The 19,775-nt window shown below is 41.3% G+C and overlaps 1 protein-coding gene across 4 annotated transcripts in view; it reads right to left on the reverse strand.

Annotated features, from left to right (window-relative positions):
- ARHGAP35 (Rho GTPase activating protein 35) overlaps positions 1-19,775 on the reverse strand; it is a 111,030-nt gene that overhangs the window by 18,106 nt on the left and 73,149 nt on the right. For 3 of the 4 annotated variants that reach the window (XM_084814762.1, XM_084814764.1, XM_084814763.1), the window contains exons 4-5: positions 2,835-2,912; positions 1,272-1,403 (exon numbers count right to left, since the gene is read on the reverse strand). In XM_084814762.1, coding sequence (XP_084670888.1) covers positions 1,272-1,403; positions 2,835-2,912 — 210 coding nt within the window. Of the gene's footprint in view, positions 1-5; positions 509-1,271; positions 1,404-2,834; positions 2,913-19,775 lie in introns of those variants that run through there. The other variant, XM_084814766.1, reaches the window with a different exon arrangement.

A 19,775-nucleotide genomic window follows, 5' to 3' on the forward strand; every position in this document is an offset into this window, starting at 1 on the left:
AAACAAAACAAACAAAGTGAATGCCCATCGGTGGAGGGTAATTTATTACCACAGCATACACTTTCAAAAAGGTGTCCTCAGTGCCATATGCTAGGTCTCCACAGTGATCAAAGACTTCAACACAATGAAAAAATATTAACTACTGTAACTATTTTTTTCTTTTCTTTTTTTAGAAAAAGAAAAACAAAAGGATGATGAGAAGAGAGAAAAAACCTCAGCTAGCTGAAACTATGAAGTCTCTCAAGGAGAGTGAAGTTCCCGACAAGGAAACCAGTAAAGTGGTCAAAAGAGAACTGAGATAGGCAGGAACCTGCTAGGGACTTGTGCAGTGGGATGGTGGGGGAGGTTCCTGCCAAAACGAGCCTCAGCTATGGCAGGACTGAGGTGCGATGCAGAGACCACAAAGAAGAATTAAGAGATTCGTCTGGGATCTTTCACCAACCTCCTTTAAAGAACAGATATGCAGAAAACCTTGATGTTTGTGACACATTTTGTAATAGAGCTTCGGCTATTGAGCCAGAAAGAAAGAAAGAAAGAAAGAAAGAAAGAGAGAGAGAGAGAGAGAGAGAGAGAGAGAGAGAGAGAAAGAAAATAAATGTAAAGGTGGCAAATCGTGGGTTACCCATCATTTGCTGAGGTTGCACGCCACTACCATTCTGACTACGCAACCACTGATCGAGCTGATCAGACGTTGCTTCATGATGTGCAAACCCAGACACCATGTCTTAATCGGGGGTTAAACAACCCAAAATTAACCTACAATTAGTTGTTACATTAACTTTGGATTGTTTACCCCATAATTAACCCATAGTGTCCGGTTTTGCATGTCATGGAGCAACCTCCAATCATATCAATCAGTGGTTGCATATTCAAAATAGCAGCAGCACATGCCATGGCAAATGGCTTAATTAATTAACCCAGGATTTACCACGGTTATATGTGAATAGGCCTGTATGTTTCAAACCTCAGCAGGTACATGTTTAACAAGGGAAGAAATGCCCATTCTGTGGCATGAATTCTGCACTTGCCATTTTCCAAGATGGCTGACATGCGAATGTGGATATACTTAGCACATGAACTCGTGCTTGTAGAAAGTTCATTTTGGTGGTAAAATATAGGTGTGTGTGGTGAGGCAGGGGTTCTCTTCATTTTAGTCAAGATGCATAGGAGAACATTACTAGCCACTATTACCACAAATATGTGAATGAATTGAGAGGCTCTCTAATAACTGTAAAAATTATGGCTTTGATCACTGATTGGCAGATACTCACTGTGGGCCTCCACCAGTTCAATCTGCATGTTGTAAGGTACCAGGGGGTCAGGCAGTTCTGAGAAGAAGCTCTTCATGGCTCCACCTACAGCATTCACAGTGAAGTCCTTCTCTGCAAGATCCAGATTGTGATCTACAAGGAGAAGATTTAATGGTGACACCTTGCCAATCACAGCTATCGACCTTCTGCAAGGAGGCAGACTATGCACAAGAACCTGGCTGAAAATTCAGCTATTACTGTTACAAGAATCACATCAATCAACAATAACTGAAAGGGGGAAGGGTTCTTGCTTAGGGGTCAACAAATTTTGGCTGGCTTTACTGGCCAACCAAAAAGTAGCTATTGGCAGGACTGCCCCTTCCTCAAGAAGAAGGGTTTCATCCCTGATCTCCTACTATCTCTGACATACAGAGCAAGCCCACATACCTTCACCTCCCCACTTCAGCTCAGAACTAGAAGAGACAGAGGGGAGTGCTGCCTCACTCTGCATGCAACAGGCTATCCAAGTTTAGAGGGTCCATCAAATGCAGAGACAAGCCCATGCATTTGAGCCACCCCATTCCACCTGTGTTCTGGAAGGGAGAGGCAGAGGTGTGACAGTTTGCTATGCTTCGCACCCGATGGGCACTTCAAGCTCAGTGTCCATTGGGCACCCATGTGCCTCCATATCCTGTTTCCAGGTGGAGATTTGTTATGGTTCTGCATTTGCTGGGCACAAGCGCAGAACCAACGCAAAACCCAGGCTTCAAAAGAATTTTGGAACTGGAAAGGCCAGGGTTCCCCCCCATGATCTTTACTCCAAATTCTGAGGACACCTTGGGCTCATCTTGCTCACCACGGCCAGAGGCTGGCTTCTCTCTCACTGTGGCAAAGGTGGCAAGCAGGATTATTGAACCCTGTTCTTGCTACTGCCAAAGCGCTTATTGAAGAATTACACTGACTACTGCAGTATAGCAGAGATGAATGTATTTGTGATGTGTGGGGAGGTCGTTGCATAGAGATTATATATTTAGAATTTTCAGCATCTAGGAATAAAGTGCACACTGACAGAGCACTCTTAAAGTGGGGTTTGGCAGGGGAGCGAAGTGGTAGATCACCTACTGCTTCCAAAGCCCTGCCAGCTCGCATCAGGCAAGGCAGCAAGTGTGTGTGCGTATGAGGGGGTGGCTTTGTACCTGCCCTGTTTTGGGGCCTTACACTAGCTACTGCTGCCGGGAATACCGCCGATGGTAGCTTCCTGCAAGTGGAACTGCAATGCCAGGGCAGAAGGAGGGCACCCTCCACCCCATCCAAACTCCACTCCTAAGCCAGTGGAACTGGAGGTTAGGAATTTTCTGTAATTCAAATGTTGGAACTATAGCATACAGGAACATTTCACCAAAATTTTGGGAAGCCAATTTGTAACCTGTGAAGTCCAATTTCATTGTGCCAGCACTTATTTGTATAGAATTAACACAAAAACACAGACAGCTGAATGTCTTGGAATGTAGAGATCCAGAAATACACACATGCATATTTGTTGTTTCACTATACACCAGGTAACACCAAAGAAATGGCCCTTACCTTGATCAAACTGCCGCTGTAAACTTTCCATCTCAGATTTGTTTCCACTCACCCGGTATATACCTTCAGTACTCAACCCTGGTGAAAGAATAAAGAAAATTACAATACAGCAAATCCGAAAGCAACATCAGCAGAGAAGAAATGTCTTGGGGAACAGAAAACAGAAGTTTTCTGCCTGGAAAAGCAATGATTGCATAGATATTCATGTCACAAAATGTTAGGGAAATGTGGCTTAATATTTCATATTAAATGTATATCGTTGCAAATGTTCAAAGTATCAAGAGAGGTAGGACAATGACATAGCAGACTTATTTTTTCACAGTCTACAACACCCCTCTACTTTTAAATTTTAATTTGCTAAAATGGAAGATACAGGTAGAGTTCTAGGAGGAAGAAAGTAGCCGAGCAGGTTACCACAAGAGCAACAGACAATGCAAGGAAGAAAAAACAGAGCTGGAGTTGTGGTCTGCAAACATTTCCTCCTCTAGTTTCCCCACCACATGAATCTATTATGTCTTAACATCTTACATTGTATTTTGTGAGGGATTTAATTGCTTCAAGCTACTTTGGCAGCCTATCTTGGCTGAAAAACAAGACATAAATATAACTAGAACTCTGTGCTAAAAAAAATCTAAATTTCTCTAACTAGTAGAAATTCCTCCTGCCCCGTACAGAAATTGGGAAAAAATTCCCATAACAGGTTAAAAAAAATTTTCTGAAAAAGGATATAAAGGACCTACAAGACAGCTTTTTGGAAGGATGGCTAAAGCATTTATAAGTTCTATATAAGCATGGGTGAATTTAATTCAGATGACCATTATATCTACTACTGTGGGCAAGAATCCCTTAGAAGAAATGGAGTAGCACTCATAGTCAACAAAAGGGTGGGAAAAGCAGTACTGGGGTACAATCTCAAAAACGATAGAATGACCTCAGTATGAATCCAAGGCAAACCATTCAACATCACAGTAATTCAAGTCTATGCCCCAACCACTGAGGCCGAAGAAGCTGAGGTTGATTGGTTCTATGAAGACCTACAACACCTTCTAGAACTAACACCCAAAAAAGATGTCCTCTTCATCATAGGGGATTGGAATGCTAAAGTAGGAAGGCAAGAAATAACCGGGATAACAGGCAAGCATGGCCTTGGTGTACAAAATGAAGCAGGACAAAGGCTAATAGAGTTGTGCCAAGAGAACACGCTGATCATAGCAAACACTCTTTTCCAACAGCACAAGAGGCGACTCTACACATGGACATCACCAGATGGTCAATATCGAAATCAGGTTGATTATGTACTTTGCAGCCAAAGATGGAGAAGCTCCATATAGTCAGTCAAAACAAGACCTGGAGCTGACTGTGGCTCAGATCATGAGCTGCTTCTTGCAAAATTTCGGCTTAAATTGAAGAACACGGGGAAAACCACTACACCATTCAGGTATAACCTCAATCATATCCCTTATGAATATACAGTGGAGGTGACAAATAGATTTAAGGGATTAGACCTGATAGACAGAGTGCCTGAGGAACTATGGACGGAGGTCCGTAACATTGTTCAGGAGGCAGCAACTCAATCCATCCCAAAGAAAAAGAAATGCAAGAATGCAAAGTGGCTGTCTGAGGAAGCTTTACAAGTAGATGAGGAAAGAAGGGAAGCGAAAAGCAAGGGAGAAAGGGGAAGATATACCCAACTGAATGCAGAGTTCCAGAGAATAGCAAGGAGAGACAAGAAGGCCTTCTTAAATGAACAATGCAAAGAAATGGAGGAAAACAACAGAATGGGAAAGACTAGAGATCTTTTCAAGAAAATCAGAGATCTCAAGGGAACGTTTTGTGCAAAGACAGGCATGATAAAGGACAAAGAAGGCAGGGACCTAACAGAAGCAGATGGGATTAAGAAGAGGTGGAAAGAATACATAGAAGAACGATACAGGAAAGATCTGAATGTCCCTGATAGCCATGATAGTGCGGTCACTGAACTTGAGCCGGACATCCTCGAGAGTGAAGTCAAGTGGGCCTTAGGAAGCATTACTAACTACAAAGCTAGCGGAGACGACAGTATTCCAGCTGAGCTATTTAAAATCCTAAAAGATGATGCTGTTAAAGTGGTGCACTCAATATGCCAACAAATTTGGAACACTCAACAGTGGCCGCAAGACGGGAAAAGGTCAGTTTACATTCCAATTCCAAAAAGGGCAATGCCAAACAGTGTTCAAACTACCGTACAATTGCGCTCATTTCACATGCCAGCAAGGTGATGCTCAAAATCCTACAAGCTAGGCTTCAGCAGTATGCGAACCGAGAACGACCGGAAGTTCAAGCGGGGTTTCAAAGAGGCAGAGGAACTAGAGATCAAATCGCCAACATTCGCTGGATCATGGAGAAAGCAAGAGAATTCCAGAAAAATGTCTATTTCTGCTTCATTGACTACGCTAAAGCCTTTGATTGTGTGGATCACAACAAACTCTGGCAAATTCTGAAAGAGATGGGAGTACCAGAACACCTTACCCGTCTCCTGAGAAACCTGTACGAGGGTCAAGAAGCAACAGTAAGAACTGGATATGGAACAACCAACTCGTTCAAAATTGGGAAAGGAGTATGACAAGGCTGTATATTGTCACCCTGCTTATTTAACTTATATGCAGAGTACATCATGAGAAACGCCGGGTTGGATGAATCGCAGGTCGGAATTAAGATTGCCGGGAGAATTATCAACAACCTCAGATATGCAGATGATACCACCCTAATGGCAGAAAGCGAAGAGGATCTCAAGAGCCTCTTGTTGAGGGTGAAAGAGGAGAGTGCAAAAGCTGGTTTGAAACTCAACATGAAAAAAACGAAGATCATGGCATCTGGCCCCATCACTCCCTGGCGTATAGAAGGGGAAGAAATGGAAGCAGTGACAGATTTTATTTTCTTGGGCTCCAAGATCACCGCAGACGGTGACTGTAGCCATGAAATTAAAAGATGCTTGCTCCTTGGGAGGAAAGCTATGGCAAACCTAGACAGCATAGTAAGAAGCAGAGACATCATCTTCCTGATGAAAATTCGTATAATCAAAGCTATGGTTTTCCCAGTAGCAACGTATGGCTGTGAGAGCTGGACTATAAGGAAGGCTGAGAGCCGAAGAATTGATGCCTTCGAACTGCGGTGCTGGAGAAGACTCTTACGAGTCTCCTGGACTGCAAGGAGGTCAAATCAGGCCATCCTAAAGGAGATCAACCCTGACTGCTCATTGGAAGGACAGATACCAAAGCTGAAGCTCAAATATTTTGGCCACCTAATGCGAAGAGAAAACTCCCCGGAAAAGACCCTGATGCTGGGAAAGATCGAAGGCAAAAGGAGAAGGGGACGGCAGAGGACGAGATGGCTAGAAAGCATCACCAATGCAATGAATATTAATTTGAGCACACTCCGGGGGAGAGCGCAGGAAGGCCTGGCGTGCTATGGTGCATGGGGTCACAAAGAGTCGGACATGACTTAACGACTGAACAACAAGAACAACAACCATCCCACCACTACACAGGGCAGGTAGGGAAGGTGAGTTGTGCTGAAAAAATAGCCTTCTATCCATGGAAACTTTATCCTGATGCCTCTCGTTTCTAAACTTATAACAGAAAGTAGTACTGTTTTAATTAGGTAACATGAGATCTAGAAACATGTTCTCTCCCATCCTGCCCCCAAAAGCTTGCAGTACCATCCTGGACAAATACCTGCACAAAGAGCCACACATGGAAATGTACGCCTGCCACATGAAGAACATATGAAGCACCCTTATTAGCCCTATACTGTCTACTCCCCAAGGCCTCAGGCAAAGAAAAGTATTTGCCAGTGGATAAAAAGGGGTCTGTGTGCTTCACTCAGGATGGAAATATGTCTGAGTAACAGCTGAATTTTGTATTTCCAAAATGGAGGATCCAATGTTTTTCTCTTTCATGTTCCCAGAGAGCCTAGGGGAAGCTCCAAATACAACCTTGTAACCATCATATGACCTACAGAGCCTAATTTGAATGTCTGTAGACTACTCCTCAGCCTGCCCAGTCACTGAGGTCATCAGATGAGGCACTCCTAGTGATTCCACACAGACCTATAGTCTGTTTGGAGTCTACTTAGAGCCTTCAATGTATTCGCTCCCTTTCTATGGAACTCCCTGACTGTTGATGTCAGGCAGGCAGTGGTGTTGTTTTGTTTTCGGTGCTTATCCAAGATGCTTTTATTTAAACAAGCCTTTTCTGACTAACCAGCCACATTTGTATTAGCAGAATTAGATTTTAAAGATTTTGACTCTGTGTTTTAATTATTTTTTCTCCTTCCTTTATATTGTTCACCACTTGGGATGAAGAGTGGTATATACATCTAGAAAATAAAAAAATAAAGAGCAAGACACAAAACAGCACACAAAACAGCAAAGGTGGTTGCCCTGATTAGAAGGCTTTCTTCAGTGAATCTTTAAGTTGGGGATGGGAACAGAATGTCTGAGTTTAGCAATTGTTTTAATTGACGCTTTCTATGAAGCCAGTTAAAGCGGAAGGCCGGCCTGCCTCTCAGTCCAGGGGTAGATTGATGATAGGTGGATCTGGAGAGCAGAGGATTTATTCAGAGTACTGCTTAAAAGCTCTAACTGCTATAGAGGCTGCCTGTACAGGGATCTCATTTCATAGAAAGCAATTCACCTCATCAGGGAGGGAAACTGGGTTAATGGACCAGCCCAAAGGGCTGAATAATTCTGAGCCTGGAACAAAAGAGTCACTGTGCCCATGCACCAGGGAGAGGGAAAGGAGCAGCTGCTACGGCTGCCATTTGTCTTCCCATTGCCTGAAGTCCAAACAAGCTTGTCAATGGACAATGCAGCATACATTAAACACAGACACACAAGGTACCTGTAGCATTGTGTCGTCTGCTCAGAGGAACCCTGACCATGAGGCAAGGTGAGGTGAGCGCCTCAGGCAGTGGATTCTGGGAACCATTAAGGAAGCAGAGTGGGAGACACAGACACTTGGCCCATTGACTGAAATCCATCTGTACATTCTCCTGCACCAGCTTAATGTGCTATTGCTCAGGTCCCTTTTATTTAAATGAGGCTTGCATAGGAGAACTTCCAGTGAGTTGTGCCGTTTGGATATTTTCTGCCTGAGAAACCACAACCTATTCATCAAGGTCCACTACACAAAAACACAACATTTCTGTAATTGTGCTTTTTTGAGCTTAAGCTCTCATGCTCTAGTTTGACAATGTTGGACTGCCAGCAAAGGCATCACCTACAGGAGCTTTTAGGCTTTCTTCTTCACATGCAGTTATGTGTATCGCTACACACATTGCAGGTTGCTACATTTCTTTCAGCTGCCCTGTGGTTCCTTGCCATCAAGACATCTCAGAGCACGCCATTACCGCATCTTCGTGACAAAAGACGGCTAGTTAAGCAACTACCCATGCTGGCTCCATTTTCACCCTCAACGTGGTCCAGACAGAAAATCAAAAGACAAGTACATAAACTAGAAGGAGAAGAAAGGAACCAGCAAGAACATGAAGGGCTGTTTGAACACACTAGCACAGTCATTAAGCCTCTACAAGCTCTGTGCTCTGGTTAGCAAGCTTGTCCCCAAACGCTCCCTGCCACACCACACTGAACAAAGCTAGATTCATTTCTGTGGTGGGAATATGGGTGCTATAGAATTATGCAGCACATGCCTGACTGATGCACAACACAAAAAAATATCAAAATGAGATACAAAAGCAAATTTGTCCTTAAAAGCTGGACTATGTAAAGGTGTACACAGCAAACAAAATACACCTTGGGACAGCAAGGTCGGTAAGATGCCTTCACAATAACCATCCAATTAATCCTGCACCCCCTGCCCTCTCTTAGAATGTTAACAGCTTCTCACAGATATGCAGTTACCCTATTTCTTCACTGTACAATCAGCTACATACAGACAAGGAAACATCAACTGCCTATGAGTTGAAAGGAGAGGCACAAGCCAGCTACAGTTCACAAACCATACAGTGAGCCAAGATGAACGCAAATCAATTGTAAAAGCCACTCAACTTCACTGCATAGAAACAGCAATGTTTAATAACAGGCTCAATATTTCCTGCAATCCACTTCCATGTTTACGTTATAAAATCCTGTTTTATACCAGTCCTGGTCACACACAAAACTAGGCAGGCTTCATATACTGGGAACAGTATGTCAGCTTATTATAACAGACTTGTGTATGTGCCAAAACAAAGCAAGAAAGGAAGAACAACAAGCAATGGCTTTGTAGAATGTAAGAGATAAGCTCCCTTAGCTGTCAGGCATATCTAAGAGCATCAAATCACACAAACCCAAGAAGTCGGTCTAACACAGCCAGCAATTAGAGTGGCAACTGCAGCCCATGATCAAAAGAACATTAGAACATAAGAAGAGCTATGCTGGATCAAACCAAGGGTCCATCTAGTCCAGCATTCTGTTCACACAGTAACCAACCAGCTGTTGACCAGGAACCCACAAGCAAGCCTGAGCACAACAGCACCTTCCCACCCATGTTCCCCAGCAACTGGTGTACATAGGCTCAGTGCCTCTGGTAGTGGAGGTAGCACGTAGCCATAAAGACTAGTAGGCACTGATAGCCTTTTCCTCCAGGAATTTGTTGAACCCCCTTTTAAAGCCATACAAACTGGTGGCCATCACTACATCCTGTGATAGCGAATTCCATAGTTTTAGTAAAAAAACTCTCATAGTAAATGCCATTGTGGGAAGGATTAGTCCCCTTCTCGCCCAGCATCACTGCTCACATCCAGTCTGGAGCCCCACCACCATGTGGCTGCTTTTAAGAATGTGTCCACTGGCCCTTACACATCATTCTGTTAATATTGTGTATGGTATTTTCAATAAAGCAAAAATATGCAAGCCTACATGAAATTCAAGAGGCTCAGAACCTCCATCTGCCAAACAAAAGGACTTAGAATATCAGTTAAAGCCAAATATGATGGTAACTTGATTTTTGTCACTAACCTCATATAAATGAGATCCACAAATGCAATTTTAATTGGACAGACCCAACATGTGTACCTCATCCACTGATTCAGAGATCATGGTTCTTCTCTACCTGCTTGTGATGAACCAAATCCCTAACCAACCAGTGCCAGCAGCCTGATGGACTGACATACCAAATTCCTATAACCCACAGTTTCAGATTCCATGCTCCAGTTGCAGTAACTTTCTCACCAGAGCTTCCAGTAACCCAACTACAATGAACATGAATACACACACCCTGCACAAGATAAACAGGTTCACAATATACAACACATTTGCAAGTTTTATTCAGCTACAAATAAATTCCAGCATCCCAGCAGGGGAAGATCAAAAAGTAATATACAGAACAAGAAGAGGGCAAGGCGACTTGGCAATTCTTTCAGAAAACTTTCTGTTCAATATGAAAAAAACATTAGTATCACAGCTGGGGCATTTAATGAAGAATTGCACCTGAAAGGATAGGGTCAAGGAGTAAGTTTTCACTTTTGTACTTTCAATATCTTAGAACTCAACAGGCAGTAGAAGCTGCATTCTCCATGCCCAAGAAAACCCCAGGAACATATTGCTGTCATGGTTGCACTTCTAGGTATAACGTTTAGTACTGCAGGCACGCCAAACTAACCAAAAGAAACAAGGGCTACATGCTTGCGGAAAGCCCCTCAAAGGAAGCAGAATTTCTGATGTTGAGAAAAGCCTCTGTGCTTTAGGGATTCCTTTACCAGCTTTGGAAAACCAAGATGCAACACTGTACCATGGATATCTCTCCTCAAGCAGAGGGGTTTGAGTTCTCTGAATCTGCTAAACTATAACTGCAACAGATTTCTCCAGATAAAAACTTCATATCATGTCTGATATAGGACAATAGAAAGCTATTTCCTTTCAACTACAGAGAATCCTAGCAGAATAAATGTATTATCATTTGCTTGTGAATTCCCCAGTGGCTTCCTATGCAAACCCATACATCAGACTTCTCCATGGTAAACCTATGGAAGGGGCAAATACAGTGTTTCTTGGAACTAACTGTGGCTTCCTTCTCCCATTGTTCTTTATCTAACAGAGAGAGCTGTACCTTCAAGCCCATACTGCCTAGTCTTGCTCAAGATATACTCCAGCAAACCCAATTGTTTCAAGTCACGGGGCACTTTTGCACAATTACAAGAACATGATAATCATAGGGCTAGTACCTTATTAGGTGTGGGCCACCACTCCCAATTTTTCCAGAGTGACCAGTACACCTCCTACACATAGCTACTTCTTGTTGCTTTTATGCACATATTGGCCCCAAGAATCACTTTCATTCATTTTAGGGGCGTTAGGATGGAAAGTTCTTCAACAGTGGGAAATGTTTTAAAAAAAGAAGAAGAAGCTTGTTACATTCTGCAAAGGAGCTTATTACCTTTCATTAGAAGTTCAATTAGCCACTGTGGAAAACTGAATATCCCTCCAGATATCCCTATTCAAACCTTGCCTCCACCATTAATTCACTAGGTGTCCTTAGGTTCAGCTTGCACCAACCCCCCACATACTGGCCTACCTTACTGGTTGTTGTGAAGATTATGAGGTAACATATATGAGGTGCTTTGAAACACGCGTATTATAACACAAAGGAGCTCAAGATTACAAGCTTGCTTATTGCAATCTAGAGCCTTCCCTGTCCCTTAGCAGCAGTCTCAAGGATCCTTAGCCTAGATGTACCAGTAGACTGCACCCAAAATCTTTGTTTTCACATAAACATTTTGTTTTGAGAGTTGCTAATCAGGCTTTCAATGCTGCGTTTAATTCTCAAACTACATTTAGCCTCCTTTCTGCAGTGTTACAAAATATTAAAAGATTGCTGCTGAAAAATTTAAAAAGCTGAACTGGCCAAGTCCGCAAACATTTGTTTTAGCATTAGTTGTATTTTAAGGTGCTGTTTGCTATCAAGGACCCTCGTTTACAAAGTGAAAGTGGGATTAGGTCTTTATTTTTGTTCAAACATTTAAAAAAACAACAACAGATTAAGAAGCTGTATGATCTGAATTTACAAAAATCTAGCAGAAATGCAAATAGCGTGCATGGTTCTTCTAGAGAATAGAAGAAGTTGCTTAATCTTTATAGACTTTTATTTCATATCACCATCTATAATTTCACCATCCACTGCACTTGGTAAGTCCTTACATTTCAACCAATGAGAGGTACAAAATTATGCAGCTATTCAATTTATTTGCTGATTTTTCCCAGATTCTCTTTCTCTCTCTGGTGGTAATCTTCCCCAAAAGGCCCACTGATATCAATCTGACATTTCCAAACATGGAACTGCCGTATTTGTAAAAGTAAACAGCCCAAATACATGGCAGGATACAAAGAGCTGGGGGCAGAACTTAAGTCAATGCATGGGATCTTCTGCCCATGCTCGGGGTCTAACCCCTCCTCCCATTCCAGTCCATTACACCCCCATGAAAACTGTTTTATAAAGTTAGAGGACATCCAGGCCACTCTCCAGTAGAAGCACACGCTACTGCAATTAGAATGAAAACTCCGGAGAGCCCCAGAGTGTGCACAGAAGCCCTTGGGGCAATGTATGGGACTGTTTGCACCTTATCCAGTTACTATTTAAACAAGGAACTGCACTTTCATTACTGGAATAGAAAATCCAAATTATGACACCTGGTATTATACAATACTTCTGAAAATATTTAGCAAATTCTTGAATTTTGAAGGCCAATTCATATTACCTTTTGCCATTTATTTTCTCTTCTGCAAGTGTCTAAACCTAAGATCCAAGGTTCTAAGAGGTAACAAATTACTTGAACAGAACCCTGCATAATTCACATTAAAGTCTCAGAATATGCTCCCCAAACCTTAAACGTTTCTGGTGCTCTGACCTTTCAAGTATTTTTCTTTTGCCACATTTGCTGGGTGCTGCAGTCACAACATATCCAAATAAGGATATGGGAAGGGGGGGGAGAGAGAACACACGTGCACATGCGCACAAGAGTGAAAATATTATTCTTTTAAAAAATATTCTTAAAATGTGAATGGAGATATAAACAATGAAGAGACACTTAGAACAAATAAATGAATACCTAGAAAAGACACAATTTAGAAAGCTAAGTGGGGAACATCAACCTTTCATTAGTCAAAAAGTAAAGACAGAAGAAATACAAGACACAATATAAAATGGAAATCTTACAAGAGTCCAGGGTTGCATGGTCTACTTGGGGAATTCTATAAAAATGATTGAAACGCTCACGCTACAATTAGAAATTTTATTTAATGATATCTTATTTGAAGGTACTATCCCCTCCTTCATGGCAAGACTCAAACATGAAAATAATAATGATCCCTAAACCAGACAAAAATACAGCATTTGTAGATTCATGCTGAACTATAACTTTAACCAACCAAGAATACAAAATATTTATTTAAGCCACAGTAGGCTGCAGCAATATAAGTTATTCTTGGTTCCAATTACACCGAATTGTATATTTTACCTCTAATGTTATAGCAAGGGCTCAAGCCACTAGAATCTTAACCCAATTTGAGAAGTTAATAATCAAATCAGAATCCAACTTCAAGGGCCTTACCCCAGAGACATATAAGTTGCTGACTACAGAAACTATGGGAACTGCTACTAGAATTAAAGCTAGCTGGGAAGGAGATCTCCAAGAAAACAAACATGATGGGGTATGGAACTCTATATGGTCCAAAAAACTTTTAAGATCAACCCCAGCTAGAATCCAAGAAAACGCTTTAAAAGTGATCTATAGATGGCATTTAACACCTTTATAATTGAGTAAAAGTTATACCACTTTAAGCTCCAAGTGCTGGTGTAAAATATTTTATCTTTCTATCGTCTATGGTGGAAATGTGGCATAATTCAGAAATTTTGGAGAATAATCTTTGAATAATGTAAAAAGACTGTAAAATTCTAATTGCAGCTTATTTATTTTATTTATTTATTGCATTTATACCCCGCCTTTCTCCCTGTCGCAAGGAACTCAAGGCGGCTTACATTATCCTCCTCCTCACCGTTGTATCCTCACAACAACAACCCTGTGAGGTAGGTTGGGCTGAGAGTCTGTGACTGGCCCAAAGTCACCCAGTGAGCTTCCATGGCCAAGTGGGGACTAGAACCCGGATCTCCCGGCTCCCAGTCCGTCACTCTCACCACTACACTACACTGGCTTGACCCCGAACTAGCCCTGCTTTCCCTGTTCATAGGGGAAATTAAAGATACTCCTTATAAAGAAGCAGTACTCTTCGTGATGGTCGCTGCTCAACAAGTTATTGCAGGTAATTGGAAGAGTGACAAAATATTAACCTCTTTGGTATGGCCACCTGTGGAAAGTCATCTTAGCTGAAAGACTCACTAGTTAAAGTACTTAGAAGACAACAGAACATGGACACTTTTGCCAGCTTTTGGTTCTGTTTCCTAGATTATGTAAGAAAAGAAGCAAAAGAATGACACCCACCAAATACAAATGGCACTCTCTGGAAAGATTCATTCAGAAGAATGAACCTGATCTATTTTCATTTCTGCTTCATTTATGAAACATATATTGTCTCTGATTTGCTGTAAAATGCCCCTGATGTTATCTGTGCATGTATTGTTCTTAAAAAATAATAAAAATAAATTTAAAAAAACAATGAAGAGGCACCAGGACTTATAAGTGACACCACTCAGCAGATATATTCAACTCAGAGAATGAGTCCTGATCTTTTCACCTCCCTCTCATTTATACCTACCAGTCTCTACTACTCTTACATGTCAATGCTTCTCACATGCTCATCTTCTCATCTTTACTTCCAAGTAGATTCACTGCTGAGGAAAGGTGACTGACAGAGCAAGTGACTAATGCCCTACACTATGCATCTTTTGCTAGGTATTTTTACAATGGAAATATTTGAAACAAGAAAGTGCGTCTTGCTGGCAAGTAACCGCACTGCCTTTCACCACCAACAGAGTCATGTTATCTACTTGATCTGTTGTGAATGCCTTGGTAGGTGCTGGCCTGAGGACCAGATGCTGCAGCTCTCCTAAATTATGAAGTCATCATGCACATGAGCAGCTATGCTATAAAGTTCTTAAATTGAGGGGGAATGCAAGGTGGAAATCTCACACCATGCCTGGAGCATCATGCGGAGTCATTACTTGGTTGATTCATTTGTTGCCTCTCAAATCTATTGACAGCAATGAGAAGAAGGCACACGGAGACCTTAATTAACACCAGGAAAATATATTTTGAAAGAGGGGAGGAGGGGTATAAAAATACAATAGGTAAGCAACAAAGATGATCAAGGGACTGAAAACAAAGCCCTATGAAGAGAGACTGAAAGAACTGGGCATGTTTAGCCTTGAGAAGAGAAGACTGAGGGGAGATATGACAGCGCTCTTCAAGTACTTGAAAGGTTGTTACAGAGAGGAAGGCCAGGATCTCTTTTTGATCATCCCGGAGTGCAGGACATGGACTAATGGGCTCAAGTTACAGGAAGCCAGATTCCGGCTGAACATCAGGAAAAACTTCCTGACTGTTAGAGCAATACGACGATGGAACCAATGACCTAAGGAGGTAGTGGGCTCTCCCACACTGGAGGCATTCAAGACGAGGCTGAACAGACACCTGTCAGGGATGCACTGACTTCGATTACTGCAATGAGCGGGGGGTTGGACTCAATGGCCTTGTAGGCCCCTTCCAAGCCTACTATTCTGTGATTCTATGCTGGTCAACTGACCTGTCAATGTTTTAAAAAATATTTAAAATTATTTTTAGGCCACCTTTAAGGGTAGAACCCTCTCATGTTGTCATGTACTCCACTGCTTAGGAGCAGCATACCTTTTTAAAAAATTCATTACGGTGTCATTTGTTAACGAGAGGAGGAGCAAAAGCAGTTTGTCCCCACCCCCATCCCCAACTCCAACCACTGGGGACAAACCTGGGACTATAGCAAAGCTTTTCCTATTAGGTTCTCCAAACATGAACATAAGCAGTCATCAGAGGCACAGGTCACTATCTTAATTGCCTTTTTTAAATTGGCCTTGGTGTTCCAGGATAAAAGCCAAAGACAAGACTGTCCAATGAAACATATATATGTTTCATATATATAGAAAACTTTAGAAACTTTAACTTCGTAATAAATTATTGTCACTTTAACAAAGTTAAGAAAAATAATTTCACCGTTTCACAGTAACAGTTAACACATTTGTTTTTGAAATTAGTATATGTTATCAAACCTATTATGGTATCTTCTTTGTTGTTCTAATAAGAACCTAAGAAAAGCTCTGCTGGACCAGACCAAAGGCCTATCTAGTCCAGCACTCTGTTCCCACAGAATTCAACCAGATAACTATGGGAAGCACACACAAAACATGAGTGGAACAGCGCCCACCTCATTAAAATTAATGCTTTAAAAATATGTTAACATTACTTGACCAAATGTTTTTTGATCAGTCAAAGATCCAGCCCTATGCAGAAATATAAATGAGTGTGATGTGAAGTCTAACAATAATGGAGTTGGTAGGGGTCCTAAAATAAGGCAGTCATCCATCCCCACATATCATCTTAAGCAATTCAGAACCAGTGTATTGCAAGCAGAGCCAACACCACGCAGTATAGGTGAGTGGCTGAATGTATAGGCCACTTTTTGAGCACAAGGGCCCTCAGAACAACCTACAATAAAGTCACTGAAATACATTCACCACAAAGTACAAATGCACAAATCAACTCTAGATGACTCAAAATCCAGTCTTCCAAAAACATTATAATTGAGCAGCCTCTAGTGTTATAGGGAGAGAACAGAGCCCTGGAAGACACATCACTTGGTGCGATTTTTAGTGAGTTAGCAGGATGGGATATGTGCTCTCTCACTTGCTCTTAACAGCCCACTAAGTCCCTCCCTTTCCTAATGCACCAACTACCCACCTGCAACACCCCACACTTTTTATCCCTCCTTGCTCCAGAGTTCCCAACAAAGTTATAGATTCTGCATCAAAATTAACCCAAATCAAAACAGTGATCTTGGGCAAAGTTGTCTTATTTGTATGTCAGTCATATATTTTGGGATTTCCATCATCTGTGAGTTTTTTTTAGTTCAAAAAACTTGGGAGTCTGACTTCTCAATAAGTGGTTCTTAAAAAACTGTGCAAATCCCTCAATAAAAAGATCTGTGTCATGGCATCCGTTTCTGCAAAACTACATTCCAAGTAAATTACATCAGTATGCTGAAATTCTGATGGGAGCTTCATGAAGCTGCCAGTTCCTTTCACACTTTTGATGTCAAAGATTCTTTCTGATAGTTCTGCTGATAAGTATAACATCTCAGCCATTAGAACTACTGTTTCTTTTATCTTAACAAATCAAAGTACTTGGACAAAGCAAGACTATTGTCAGTGACTGGCAAAAAAACAAGATTGTGAACACATGAGGAAGTAACTTTGTGAATTACAAGAGGCATTGTGGAATTATTCCCTATTCTCAGCCAGCTATCAAGCAGCAAAGACTTCTCAAGCCAAACCCCATTTTGAATTTCCGATTTGATGATGCTACTCTGATTTAGCTTTCTGCGATATACTGCAACTAGATGCATATCAACTGTGAGCAGTTTAAGACCCTCGCCACTATCTCCCAGGAGTCTAAGCTCAACCAGGAGCGAAGGAAGTTAGCAATTGTATACTCTGCTCCTCAGTCAAAATTAGCTCCCAAAACAGATTAGATTTATATCCTTTCCTTTTTTTTTGAACAAGCACAAGGTGACATACTTTGTTCTCCTCTACCGCTTTCTCTCCTTACAACTACCCTGTGAGGTAGGTTAGGCTGAGGGACAGTGACTGACCCAAGATCACTCAGTGAGCTTCATGGCTGAAAAGAGAATTGAACCTGAGTCTCCACAGTCCTATCCAACAGTAATCACCCTGCCCAATTGGCTCTCAAAATACACACCGTGGGGGGAGGGGGAGCTGGCCTGTATATAGCAGTTTTGAACTGGTCCCTGGCCATTGATGAAAGGTTCTAGGATCACCTTCCAAAGGACAGAGGCACAAGGAGAAGCAGGGGCTGGCCGATGGCACTTTTTGCCAACTCACAGAAACAGCCCCACAGTTAATGTATATCTTATTTATATACTGCTAGGCCTGCTGTTTAAATCCATGCTAGCATTAGAGCAAATGGATAGCTAAAAACAAATACACACATACACCACCCACTACTACAACTGCTGAGCTATTATGAAAAAGCTTCTAATTGATACCTTACTTGGAAATACTTCTGCTTATTTTCTTCTTAAGAAACGGGCCGTAAACAGTCCTGTAGGAGTGTTCATGTTTTACTCTTTCCTTTCAGTCTAATATTAAAGCCTAAGGTAAGAGATGCAGAAGGCAATACACACAAAAATATGCATTCTTCACACATTCTACTCACCTAACATCAGGTCAACTAGAATAAATTATGTTTCAGATAAGCCTTCCTAGCCTATAAGCATTAAGTTTAAAATACATTCTAGTCAGAACAGGCATTACTTGTACACTCAAAAAACATAACAAAAAACATAATAACAGAGGTGTGAAAGTTTAAAGGTGGATATATGAAAGATACATAAATCATTTGTGTTTGACTGGATGCATGATTGATGATACTGCGCCAAGTTCTAGACATACCAGCTATTCAAACTTGCTTGAATGTAGACAGAGCAGAAAGTTGCAAGCTGCAAGTAAATTTGACATTCTCCAATTTCAATGCTGTTTTAATTAAGTTTAACAACAAATAAGGCCACTTCAATGACATGGAGGAAAGCCATTTTGATGCCACTGCCCTCAACATATTAATCACACCCTTATTAAACTTGGTTTGTGGAACATTTAAATGCTCACGCAGTTTCCTGGATGATGATCACCCTAAGACATGGTCCAAATCAGGAGTGATGATGAAGCAGCTAAGTTATTCATTACTGTCGCTTTTGTATATATCAAAATGTTGGAACATCATGCTCATCTTAAGAATGTGATATTGTAAACTGCCAGTTTTTAATTAAATCAATTATATTATATTGACATTCAACATAACCATGGTTTCATCCAACAATGTTAGGCAGCATTCACCACTGTTTAGGTAAATGCTTTGAAATTTGATGTCTAAGAAAATAAGAGCAGCACTGATTGATCAGACCAAAGGCCTATCTAGTCCAGCACTGTGATTCCCACAAAGGCTAGCCAAATGCTTAACTGCTAGAGACAATCTCCACTTCAAGGCTAGGATTCACTAAAAAACAAAACAAATATTCTTGTTCAAAGATTACCTTTCTATATAAGTTAGATGGAAAATACTGGGATTTTCACATTTGCGGCTGTGGGTGGCAATAAATGAAAATGATAATCACATTAATACAACTTCAGATTCTGCACATACCTCTCTAAGCTAAAAGGGAATATCTATCATCCACAATTTAGCTGAGAAACAACCGTCCAAGTACAGCCCAGTAAGGAACTACGGAAAGGGAAGGGAGGAACCCTAGCTTAGTGGCGGCGTGCATGCTTTGCATACAGAAGGTCGCAGGTCCAACCCAACAGGTGTTGGGGGAGACCTTTTTTTGTCTCAGACTTTGAAGAGCCGCTGCCAGTCAGAGTAGACAAGACTGGGCAGTATGGACAAATAGTCGGACTGGTATATGACAGCTTACCTAAATTACTGAGACATCAGTTGTCAGACATTTTCAGATAGTGATTCTTTACTTTCCCCACTAGTAACGAAGGTCCATGTCAAAATATCTTTATGCAAATAGCATTCTTATTGTTCTAAACATTTTAGATCTTCAATCGAGGATGAAAAATATATTTGAAGCCCATGTCCCATGAGTTAAAAAACAGTAGTCATTCCCTTGTGACTGTGCTTTCTTCAACTGACTGACTCATTTATGGTCACTGGATACATTTATAATATATACACACAACT

The sequence above is a fragment of the Heloderma suspectum genome, chromosome 10 (genome assembly GCF_057233095.1).
Source record: "Heloderma suspectum isolate Gila_16-S chromosome 10, 16-S_ref, whole genome shotgun sequence".
In the NCBI taxonomy this organism is placed as follows: Eukaryota; Metazoa; Chordata; class Lepidosauria; order Squamata; family Helodermatidae; genus Heloderma; species Heloderma suspectum.